We start from the raw sequence: 13,338 nt of genomic DNA, 5'->3' as shown, positions 1-13,338 counted from the left end.
CTTCAAGTTGGCTGCTGTGAATAATGAAATGAATAGGAAACTATTTTACTAGTATATGAGCCGAGAAAAAAGTATTATTTACTATTTTGTTGTATAAGTGTTGTATAAGGGCACTTCAGGTTTCCTATGTTACAATATCAAGGGTTATATATATATATATATATATATATATATATATATGTTGATGATTATTAAAGAGTCATATTTGACGGTCAATCTAGATTTTGTTAGGATGCTTATTTACAAATCTTCATATATACTTTTTTATTGTTTGTAGGTTGTGGTCTAGTCTCTGATTATTGAAAGAAATTTGACATTAGGCTTTTGGTTCTTTGGTCGACTTGTAGGGTTGCTAGAATTAACATCTTGCAAGAGATTTTAAGGTTTTCTTGCTCTAAGAACCTGATAAGCCCCTTTTTATGTATTTCTATAGTTGTAAGTACCACTCCATAAAAGAGACATCTTTTGCATAGTTCAAGGGCTGGAACCAAGATCAATCAGAAGCTTCGCCGAGCTTGAAGAGTTCTTCATGGCGCAGTTTGTCCACAACAGGAAGAAGAAGGTCGGGTGGATGTGTTTTTCCCCTGAACATCTATATTAAGACCATGGGCTAATAAAACATAAAAAATAAGCCCAAATACTAATCTTGATCGCTAAAATTGACTCTGCTAAACATAAAGCAAAATAAGACATAAAATCTAATGACCCAATGGAAAAAGGCATATGATCTCTGATGTCCCCATCAATATCAATATAAGTCTTTCTCTCCAGAGCTTTCAAATGGATATTTAAAAGTAAACTTGAGGTGATACTTGTGTTGCCAAAATATTGTAGATGCTAGAAGACTTTGATGTTGTGAATTATGATGAGTAGTCTAATTGCAATACGTGTATATTCATAATAATTTAAGCAGTCTTTGAATGCTTTCGACGAAGGGAAATAAATGATGCTCATGATTTGAAATTTTCTGCTGTTTCAGAATGTTTCATTAGAACATTGCAGTTTTGGTTGAGACTAGTATTAAACATTGACCCCAAAACATTGAATGTCTCTGGAATGTTTTGGATTGTTTCATAAATTTTCAATTGAGACCATTTTGGTTTTCTCCTGATCGAAACATGGCCTTGAAATGAGATTTTAAGCCCTGACAATAGTGAGATCATCTTTATTCATCAAAATAACAAAAGAAACTATAGTGAAGCAATAGTTGATTGTAGAACTATTTATGACGAGGTGGTTGGGAAGATGATCCTGGACTCATCATTGATGATGGTGTCGTCTACAGTGAAGGTGAATTCATGTATATTTATTTGTACTTCAAATGAAAAGGGTTTGTAATAGTGAGGAAGCTATGGTTTATGCTAAAGAGGTTGTTTTCAATTCGATGTCTGCCAAGTGTTTGAAAAAATATTTGTGTGAAGCATTGTAAGATGGGATAGATTATGTAGATGCAGAACAACATTTATTTTAAGGTGACAATTTGACTTCCTAGATCCTAAAATTGAATGTGAAGATCAATTTCTAGAGAGACTTTTTAATGCATTATACTTCATACATGTAAACGAGAAAATTCAATAATATGACATCAATTGGATTCTGGCTAACTATGGAAAGGAACATGACACAAAGCAAACTTGAGAGCAAGATTCTCCAAATAGAGATTGATGAAGCTTTTTGAAATCCATATTTTTCTACTTGTGTATCCGTGTTAGGCTGCATCCATACTCTTTTTGGGGGCCTTGAGAAGATATAAACACTATTTCTTTTTCTTTTTCTCCCTCATAATTCCCACAATATATGCTTCAAATGACTGTTCTAGAGCTTGTGAACTGAGGGAATCCTTTTTTTTTTGGCAAATTGTTGGGGCTTATGGATAAAAGAAACCAAATGGTTTTTGAGGTGGGGAAAAAGAGGTGCAAGCTATCCTTTTGAAGATCAAAGCCCTTATATTTAAATAGTTTATTAGTATTTAAGTGAGTGTAGGAGCCTTTTTCTTTGATGATTTTGCATTTTGATGAGGATAAAATATTAGAGTGGATTATTTTTTTTTTTTGTGCTATTTTAGTAGGTCTCCTCAACTTTATATCTTCATATGTTTTTGGAAGTTGTCCCTTTTTAAGACATACAACCATATAAAAAGGCTAAAGTTGGTTGGGTGAATGGTGTTTCCAAATATTATGATATATAATTTTGTTTTTAGATTTCTATATTAGTTTAAACTATTGTAAAGTTTAAGTTGCCATATTAGACGAATACACATTTTTGGAGGATTATTAGGTTGTCTAGTTTTGATTTGCTTTTTAAGGATTTTTATATTAGTTCAAACTATTGTAAAGTTTAAGTTCTCATATTACTCGAATACACATTTTTGGGGAGTTATTAGGTAAAGGAGTCTATTTAAACAGTTATTATTGATTATAATTGGTTGTCTAGTTTTGATCGATCACTGTCATAAATTAATAATCATCAAAAGTCAAAACCATATCCCAAAGACTTGAATCAGCGATATGAATCCAATTATTCCATTCCACTCTATCTAGAGCCACTTCTTCTATTATTGATGGCGTGTTCATATATGCTTTCACTAGCTCTACGCGCGTTCTTTTGAATTTTCTTCTCTCTTTTAGAACCTTCAACTTGAATATGTATGTATTTTGGCCTGTTATTGGTCTTTTTTAAACACTTAGAAACCATCTCAATTGACTTTCTCTTAGTTTAATGCCTATTGGGGCTACTCCTAGATTTTCTCAACTAGGTTATTTTTATTTTTCTTAGTCTTCCAATTCATCCATCTTAACATCCTCATCTTTGCTACACACAATTTATTAACTTGATGCTTCTTGACCGTCCAACATTTGACTCCATAAAAAATAGCTGGTCTTACTATTGTCTTATAGAATTTTCCTTTTAATTTGTTTATTATGCATTTGTGACATGTCACTCTAAATTATTTGAAACCTAAGGCTGTGATTCATTGTGTTGAATTGCCTTGATTTTTAGTGATGCTATAATTGTTTGGCTTCGATTTTTTTGATGAATGCTGATTTTGATTTTATTTCATGTTGTCCTTTATCAGGGCAAAGATCTCACCGGAGAACCCCATGCATTAGGTAGAGATTTCGATCTTCAATGTCGTAGTTTGCTTGCATATGCTATTATATATTCAGTTTTTAATTTGATTGGGTAGAATTCTTATTGCCTGACATTAGATGACATTCTAATTTTGACAATGTACATAAAATGAAGAGAAGGAAAGCTTAATGAACTTGGCAAGTTATACTTACACAGGGATATACAAGATTATACATATGCATACATACATACATACATACAAATCTATGGATACTTGGTTCTGGTCAGCTCTGAGTTCAAGACGTCTCACCTAAGAAATTCTGAGATGAATTGAGGTATATTTATTTTATTTTATGAGTATGATTTATTGAGTGGGCAAAGCCCAACAAAGATGTGAAGAAGGGAGGGAATGAGCAAGGATCTCACTTCATCCCAAGCAAGATAAGGCTTAAAGACACTATTTGCCATCTGAAGTCCAGGAATTTACAAGTGCAACTCTCTACACTATAGGATGATACAAGACCAATTAAAAATCATTTTTTGAAGGCAAAAATAGTAGCTTCAATGTCTTCTTCTTTGCTGTCCAATGATTTACAATCTCTATTTTAGAATTTTCCCGCACACAACCAAGGCACTTGAATTCCTAATGCCCTTTACTCCCTGATTGAAGGTCTCAGTCAGAGACTCGTGGAAGTTTCATGAGACTCCAACCGAGATCAGATAATGATCTATACTTTCTTCTTGAAAATACTACTTCATATGGGATCTTAGACTTCCAAATCTTTACTATTATAATAAGAGAAAGTGGAATAGAACCCCAAGGGGTTGGTAAAGGCAAGCCGAGTCTTGATAAGCTCCTCAGGAAGGGTAGGTCAATTGTTTGAACCCCCATGAAGCTATGAATTCCTTGGGGCCACCCTCGTGGGTCCAGTTGATCCTCGACTCAACCAGTTGCACGTAGGACTTTCCGAGGGGGCGGTGTGTGTGACCGTGGGATTAGTCTCACCTGAAGGGTGGGGATACCCACGATAAGCAAAAAGAAAAAAAGAAAAAGAGAGAGGGGAATAGGAGTTTGTTTACACCAAAATTTGCGAGGTCAAAAATGTCTCAACCTTTATATTTAAACTTAATGTTATCAGAGTCATTTTTGTCAAAAATCAACAAAATAACATTGTGACGTAGTGGAAGCGTGTGAATCAATAGATTCGATAGGTTGTTTTCAATGGAATACTCTAAATCAATTTGAATCAATAGATTCAATTGATAAATAAGCAATAACTTGAAAGAAAATAAAGTATAACGCTAAAAAGTAATTAAAAGAGAAAAAATAATTAAATTGATTATTATTAATTTTCGGATTTGGAACTCTTTATATAGATAACTCCATCTCAACAATTTAGAATCCTATTAAAATACTAAAAATTAACATTTCTAACATATCTATAACATAATACTAATATTTTTTAATCCTATTAGAACTCAAATTGGACTCTTCTAAACATTTCTAATTATAGCCTAAATAATAAAAACGAATTTAAAACAAATAAGAAACTAACAAGGAATTGTACTCCTAACATAACTATGAAATAAAAATCCTACTAGAATTAGAAATAGAAATAAAACCTAATAGAATTAGAAAATTGCTAAGAGTTGTATATGTCCTACATCCATCATGCCCCCTTTTTTTGAAAAGAACTCGTCCTCAAGTTGTTTTTGAAGGCCTTTTTTTTTTTTCTTGTTTTCCATTCATCTCTCGTTCTAATCCATTTCCAGTGATATCCGTTCGTCAAACTTTGTTTAGAGAATTTAATTGACCATAGCATATCATCAGGTAAATCTATTACATAAGCATTATTGCTTATCTTTTTCAAGATATTAAGGGGTTCAATTTTCTTCAACTTGGTCATATAAATTTTGATAGGAAAATGATATTTACTAAGATAAACCCTAACCAAGTCTCCTTTTTCATACCTCTTGAATTTTCTATTGACACCGATTTTGTACTTGTTAGTAGAAGCTTCAAGGTTCTTTTTCAGATGTTCCTTCAATGTCATGTTCTTTCAAACTCTTCCCATAATGGGGAAGATTTGGGAGACTTGTATCAGGCACGAAACCGGTGTGGTGTTGTATATTCCTCATAGAGACAATGAATCCTACATTTTTTAAGGAAGAACACGAGAAAATTTGTCAAGGAGGGGTTGCACTTGATGAAGAACTTGAGTAGGAGGGTCTTGATTGAAAGGTTGCACTACCATCGGGAACACTTGGCTTGTTTCCTTTAAGTCCTCGTTGATGTTGGTAGCAACAAAGTATGTTCCATTCTCTTTGGCTGGTTGCGTAGTCTTAGGCTTTGAATGGGAAGGGTGTAAGATCACTTTGACATCATTATGCATGAAAGAATAGGTGTTGGCTGTGCTTCGATAGGTTACATCATTATTATGAAGCCAATGCCTTCCTAAGAGGATATGACATGCTCTCATGGGGATGATGTCACAAATAACCTCATTTTTATACTGCCCAATATTAAAAGAAAGAGAGCATTGACTTGTCACTCTTTTTGCCTTCACCGTCTACCCAACCTATAGAATAAGGTGTAGGGTGTTGCGTAGTGGGTAGTTGAGTGCATCAACCTTGTGGCTTGAAATTATATTTTTTGAATTTCCACTATCTATAATTAATTTGCACAACTTGCCTTACACCTTGTATGTAGTTCGGAAAATACTATGTTGATTTGAAGGATCAATATGTTGTACAAACAATAAGTTGTTCGTCTTCCTCGTAAGCCTTAAAGATGATAGCCGCATCATTATCAACATAGGGGTCATCTTCGTCATTTTCATAATCAACCTCGGCTACTAATGTGTGCGTCCTCTGGCACATTTCGGAGGTATGACTCATTTTCCCGCACTTATAACACTTATTTTTCTTTGGGTGTGCATAGGGATTAGGTTGGTGGGGTTTAAGATGTGAAGGTGGAACTTGAGAGGTGGAAGCATGGTTGTTGTCATAAGGGGGCTGATTGTAGGATGGATAAGGTTGATGAGATGGGGGGGGGGGGTAGATTGTGGATAGTTAGACCTTCTATTGTTGGTATAAGAAGGACGAGAATCAAGCATAAATGATTCTACCTTTACGGTATTGTTTATGGCTGTGTGTAAGCTTGTGTATTGATGTGTGGCCAATTTTTCTTGAATTCTTCTATTTAACCCATTGATGAAATGCCCAATAGTTTGGTCTTCATTCTCTTGAAGTTCACTCCTTCAGAGAAGTCGAGGGAAGTCATCAACATATTCTTGTACACTTTGGGACCCTTGCCTACAATTTTGTAGGTTGATGAACAAGGTTTGGATGTAATCTGGTGATAAGTATCGTTGCTTAAGCAATTGTTTCATGGTTGGCCAGGATTGCACTTGCCGAAAGCTTTGACGTAGTCGATCTTGTTGGAGATGGTCCCACCAAGAGGAGGCTACCCCGGTTAGCTTAAAAGCCACAAGTTTGATCTTCTTATCCTTTGAAAATTTCATGTACTCGAATAATCGTTCAACATTGTAGATTCAATCAAGAAAGTCCTCAATATGTAAGAACCCATTGAAGGTAGGAATATCTGCCTTAAGCCTATAGTCAAAAGATTGCTCTTGTTACCCATTGTTGCGAGGATGTGAGGGTGCATTATGCATGAACACGCGTTCAACCTCATTAAAATCATAGAAGGGCTTATTTGTGGGTGGGGGATAATGGCCTCGTCTTGCATTGGCTTCGCAATATGGAGGTGGGTGAATATGGGGAGGATTAGGGAATAGTCTATCATGGTCAAAATAGGGATATTTAGTTGGGGGAGGGGTAGTATAAGGATCCAATTCATCTATGTAATCCATATATGAGGTTGTTATGGTCGTTGAAGGGTCCTTGAAGTTATTCGATGGGTTTTGAAGGGTATTTAGAGGATTAAGGTTAGGAGAAACTTTTTGTGGGAGCGGATATATGGCTATTGGAGGGTGAGGGATTTTATTTTGAGGGTATAGGAGTGATGCGGTATGGTTAGAAGGTTGAGGGAGGGTGGTATGAGGTGTGGGGAGTGGTGCGGTTTGGGCAAACCAAAATTATGGGTAAGGATCTGGTTTTGAGGGAATTCGGCTTCTCTAGAAGAATTTCTAGGGGCTGAATTATGAGGGGAATTGTGGGAGGGATGGTGTGAATCCTTTGAGTCTTCATCTCCAAAAGTTTTCTTACCTTTCTCCTTCTCAATGGTGTTGAGAACCATGCCTTGAACACGGGACTCCAACATAGCCATAATTTTGTTGGTGATTTTTTTTTCAAACTTCTCCAATTTGGCTTCCAATTGAGCTTCTAGATAAGATTCTGTGATAAAATTACCTTCACCAACTATCTTTGTGGATCGTGGCTAGAGCTTTGATATCACTTGACGTAGCGGAAGTGTGTGAATCAATAGATTCGATAGGTTGTGTTCAATGGAACACTCTAAATCATTTTGAATCAATAGGTTCAATCGATAAACAAAGAATAACTTGAAAGAAAATAAAACATAAAGCTAAAAAGTAATTAAAAGAGAAAAGATAATTAAATTGATTATTATTAATTTTCGGATTCGGAGCTACTTATATAGAGAACTCCATCATTACAATTTAAAATCCTGTTAAAATACTAAAAATTAACATTCCTAACATATCTATAACATAAAACTAACTTTCTAATCCTATTAGAACTCAAATTGGACTCTTCTAAACACTTCTAATTATAGCCTAAATAATAAAAACGAATTTAAAACAAATTAGAAACTAATAAAAAATTGTACTCCTAACATAACTATGAAATAGAAATCCTAGTAGAACTAGAAATAGAAATAAAACTAAGAGAATTAGAAAACTGCTAAGAGTTGTAGATGTCCTACATCATATTGCCATGATCACAATTATGTTGGTTAGTTTTTTAAATTATAAAAATATCTTTTTACTATGTAATCTTAAAAAATCCTTTAAATTAATATTTTAAAGTACAAATAGGTTCGTATGATACATGTGCGTTTGCTTATGCTACCTACAAGTCTGATGATAAGCGGAGGGTTTGCCTCCGTTAAAGTTGATCTTGTGGTGGACAGTTTTACTAGAAAGTTTCTTACTAGTGTGCTAACACCAAACCCTTTATTGGTCTCTTTAGATGCCACCTTAATATCTTGGATCATACTCTATGATCCCTCATATCCTCCAATTCCCAATCATTGAAGTTCATGTAAAGGTGCAAGCACCAAAAAGTGTGGCTACCCTTAGTAATCTAATAGTCCTTCTCAAAGGCATCTTTGGTTATCGAAATCACTTTAATGGATTGAAAAGCATTTCTAAGAGGCTCTTCTCCACACCAAAGGTCATCATCTTAGAATTTAATGTTGTGACTGAGATGGCAGTTATCCTTAAAACACACAATAAGAATTGGAGTCACCTCTCCCTAAACAATCGATCCATAAGGAAAGGAAGGCACAAGACTCTTTCCTCGCTTCCCCCTGTTTTTGGAGCTCATATTTAGCATAAACATTCCTCCATGCTTATCCCAAATACCCCATATGTACCAATTTTATTCAATTTGGCATGTATCATCATCATCAAAGCTTTATCCCAATTATATGGTATCGCCTGAACAAACCTTGTCCATACATTAAATTTCATCTAAAGCTACATCTTTCCTTAGTTCAGGTGTTAAATGAAATGAAGGATTAGGCATTATGGAAGGGTATGGAGAAGTTTTTACACTAGCTGCAAACTAGATGCAACTCTTCCCCTATATTGTATTTGTAAAAACTGAAAAATTGTATTTAGCTTAAAAAGATTGGATGGTGTACTCTTTCATATATGTTTCTTGTATTCATATCCATTTATGCTTTCTTGGATAATTAAAAATGGTAAGACAAGCATCAAAACAAATTGAGAAGTCATTATACCACCTTAATAACCAGTGAATATAAGAAATCAAGAACAATTAAAAGTGTTAGTGTGTTACAACTGCTGCATCTATTTGAGACTATTAGACCAGCACAACTCAACATTGAATAATAACATGATCCAAGTAAATGACTGTATAGCTAGAAGTCCAAATTTGTGGATTCTTGTAATTTCAATTGGAAGATATGAAATTTCTTGGACACCCTTCCAAATCCCTTCACTGAAAAATACAGTTTTTTTTTGCATCTACAACTAGGACTATCAATGGATAGTCGAAATTCGAATATGTATCCAAATTTTCGGATTCGAATTCGGATGCTCTTTTAACATTCGAATACTATTTGGATACGATTTCAGATAAAGGTGAATCATATCAGATAATATTCGATCCGATTCAAAATATAATTATAAAATATTAAGTTAAACAATTACTCCCTATTAAATATTCAAATAAAAACAAAATGTCTTGTTCTCATAATTACTCACTATTAAATATTACAATAAAGATTGAAAAGTCGTACACACATCTCAAGTTCTCATAATTATTCCCTATTAAACATTAAAATAAAGACCTAATGTTACACTCATCTCTAAGCTCTCAATGTTCTAGCCCCTTCCATTTGGGTTTTCAACACTCCAACCCCTTCATCTCCCCCTTTTTTATCTGTCAAACAACTCAATGGTCAACCCTTCAACACATCCTCATCGAAACCCTCTTTGAACCCTTCTCAACTCAGGTGAATTTTGAACTCAGGCGATCATTTTCTTCATCTTCTTCTATCTTTAAAGAATCCAAAGTCGTTAATGGTGGTTCCAACCTTCTTGTTGCAACTCAACTTAGCCCTACCCATTACTATTTATTTATTTTGTTATTGCCTTCTTGTTTTCTCACACCAACTCTTTTGCGATTAGGTATCAGTACCCAAGTCCTCTCCGAGAGGCCAATCGGGTTTTGGCATTACTGCGGCCACAAATCCGCTTGCTGGTGTTACGATTGTAGACTTGCTAACCACTGCCACCCATGTCTTGCCTAAAGATCTTGCCAATCCGTTTGATGCTGATGTGGGCGACTTGCCAAGTAACAATCCTCCTTCGACAGAGGTGAATTGGTACCTTTCTCTTGGTCCTTCCCAGTTGATTCTTATCTTCTCACACCAGTTCTTTTATGATCAAACATTGTTACTCGAGTCCCCATCATGAGGTCAGTCGGATTGTGGCGTTACTGCGACAAGAAGTCCGTCTATTGGTACTGCAGTGGCGGATTCCTCAAACACCGCCTCCCTAGCCTCTTCCAAGGAATTCTGTCAAGTCGTTAGATGCCTTGGTTAATGTGTGTGACTTGCTGAGTAACAATTCTCTCTCAGCAGAGGTGAGCGTTGATGCCTTTTCTTTGGCTTTCTTGTTCATTCCCCTAGGTGTTTAAGTAGTCATTTTTTCTTTTGACAGGATCACATGCGCTCTCACGAGTCATCTCCCACCCAAATGGGTGAAGGTCGCCTTTGCGATAGAGAATGCGTCTTAGGGGACCATGGATAAGAAGCGAGGTTGCTGGTTACCGCATAGAACCCTCACCCTATGGTAGAAAAGGCGCCCACTTTTGGTTACTTCACTAACTTTCGGAGTTTCAGTGATTGTTCTAGCTCCTCTAGTGGTGGCCTGGGCATTCCCACGAACGACCTTGCGGACATCGACCTTGACTGCTTTAGGATCTTAGTTGAATACATTGTCGCTTTTGATAGGAAGGTTGAAACTCAGGGCGTTCCTCTAGGACACCTTTTTGTTGTTGCGGTTCCCTCTTCAGAGGTTCAACCACAGATGCGACAACTTTCTTCGAATAGGAGATCCAGGGTCGATATAGATCTTTCCACAGGGGGCTACGAGACTTCCCAGGGACCTCTATGACTTGGCCAAAGCTGTCCAGAGGTTCAGATCATGCAAACTCGGTAGATATTGTCGATCATCTGAGCGTCGTTTGTCCTTAATCCTCCGTTGGAACGAATCCCTTGTTGACTCAGGTAACGATTCGTCTGCGGCCACCGTCGTCTTGGTATATGGCTTTGAGGTCGCATGTGAGGACGAGGCATTGTACAGGTGCATCTTGGGTGTTTATGGTCATATACCAAGTGATGCCGTTATCTCGGATTCCAAGAGTATCCTTCAAAAATTTATTTTGGACGTCCTTCGCATCATTCGTTCAGTGGCTTCAAAAGGTACTAACTCCTTTGTTTCTGATTTGGAGGGTTGGAGTAGAAAGTTGTAGATGATGGAGAAGCTTCAGTTTAATGTGGGCTGGCTTAGAAGCCACCTTGACACTCTGGGCAACCTTCTACGCTCCCGCCATCAGTCTCAGGCGAAGGTAGCAAAAGCCAAGCGCCAAAACATGATGAATAGGGATGCTCTCTTGGCAGTTGAGTGGAGGCTTTTTGAGCTTCGGTAGGAGGAGCAACGCTTAGTCACTCAAACACAAGACTTGGGGCTAGTTGCGGTGATCTAGTGAGCATTATTTTTTATAACAATAGGGAATGTAACGGTGTAAACCACAAGATTTCAACTATTATATATCAACTTAGATTTGAATGAAAAGTTTCTTTTCTTTTTTGACTTTTAAACATTCCTTTCATACCATTGTACTGATAAGAGCATTCATTCATGAGTTATACAAAATTTAAGCAACCCCTAGGGGTGGTACAATTTCAGCCACTTGGCATTGATAGGTTTAGTAGTTTTTCCTTCCATTATTTTCAAAACATAGTAGTTGCTGGGGTGTGCTTGTTCGATGGAGTCAGGGTCCTTCCCAATTCGGTGTGAACTTAGGGGCATTTAAATTTCTTCTAACGTGTAACGCTGCCCTTATAACTAGGTTAGCTTCTTAGAATTGCCTTTGATGCACTATTTTCTCATATGCTTGCTGTGCTCGGTGTTGATACTTTCTGTGATGCTTTTCTGCATGCAACCTTCTTTCTTCCACGACTGCCATCGTGGCCATTCTTTCTTCCATCTGCTTGTTCTTAGTTAGTCCTGCATCCCGTAAGATTTGAATAGAACCATCCTAACCTTTATGGGTAGAACGGCCTTTTCATTATAAACTAATACAAATGGCGTGGTGCCAGTAAAGCTTTTAGGAGAAGTTCGGTATGCCTAAAGAGCCAATGGCAGTTGCTCATGTCAGAATCTGTGGTGATTGTAAATTGTCCTATTCAAGATCTTTAGCAGGACTTTGTTAGTGGCCTATGCCTATCCATTCCTCTTAGGGTAATAGGGTGTGGACTTGTGATGCCGAATGTTGTATCTCTTAGTAACTTTTCGTACATATCTGTACATTCTTCTTCTTTACCGGCACCACGTTTGCTAATCAGGTGGGATGATGTATGGGTTTGATGAAACTTGCCTTCAACAATTTTTGCACTTCGTCTTTGATTTATTATTCTATGTCGTGTTTGAAATGCTTGGGCATTTGCTTGATTAGGCTGCTTCTGTCCACCACTTTGAGATGGTGCTAAACAACATTCCTCTCTAGCTTCGGCATCTCCGAGTACGTCTAGGTGAACACATTTTCAAACTCTCTCAACAATTTCAATAACTCCTCCAGGTCATTGGGAAAATCCTTATCAATGCGCACTGTGCATCTAGATCTTGGAGGGCCCACGCAATGCTCTTTTACTCCCCTAACAACATTATTCACTTCATCTTGCAGACTAGGTGTGCTTCTTCCAACTCCACTTCGGTGACCAGGGCCTGTTTTGGTGAACTAAGTGCGTCATCGTGCCCTCTGTTCAACCATTATCAGCGATAGACGATCTTGATGTTACGCAAGACTATTCGGTCAACCTTGTTAGCCCGGGTGTCTTAGTGCCTTCTCTTCCTCTTCTCCGTTGCGTGATCTTGATGTTGACCCCCAAATAAGCAAGGGAGTTGAGTAGAGTTGTGACCCTCTGCCTTCTTGAAAAAACGCTGCTTCCGCAAATTGGGCTTCCTCTTATACAAAAGGCGTCTTTGTCGTTGGCAATGTGATCACCTCTCTTCTGACCATTGCCTTCACACACTGATGATAAGTTGAATTTACTGCCTTCACTTTGTGGAGCCACGGGCACCCTAGTAGCACATGATACGAATGGGTCCTACCTCTATCTTCAGATGTACATAACTGATGACGTCGAAATTTTACCCGTTGAAGCCTTGTATCTCAGTGACGAAGTGCGTTATCTTCTGTCGTGAGATGCTAGCCATATCTAAGACCTTCAGCGAGATCAAATTCAATGATGTTTTAGCATCTACGAAAGCCCTTTTGAGACATGTCTCGTTAATGAAAATCATG

At 37.0% G+C, this 13,338-nt stretch overlaps 1 protein-coding gene across 1 annotated transcript in view; it reads left to right on the top strand.

Moving 5' to 3' along the window:
* Nucleotides 1-13,338, top strand: part of LOC147401484 (uncharacterized) — a 45,019-nt gene that overhangs the window by 11,280 nt on the left and 20,401 nt on the right. Inside the window, exon 3 of the mRNA XM_086442798.1 lies at nucleotides 3,077-3,110. Coding sequence (XP_086298924.1) covers nucleotides 3,077-3,110 — 34 coding nt within the window. The remainder of the gene's footprint in view (nucleotides 1-3,076; nucleotides 3,111-13,338) is intronic.

The sequence above is a fragment of the Akebia trifoliata genome, chromosome 5 (assembly GCF_017979445.1).
Source record: "Akebia trifoliata isolate Shusen 1 chromosome 5, ASM1797944v1, whole genome shotgun sequence".
In the NCBI taxonomy this organism is placed as follows: Eukaryota; Viridiplantae; Streptophyta; class Magnoliopsida; order Ranunculales; family Lardizabalaceae; genus Akebia; species Akebia trifoliata.
The sequence above is the reverse complement of the archived record's forward strand: the minus strand, read 5'-3'. Positions and strand labels throughout refer to the sequence as shown.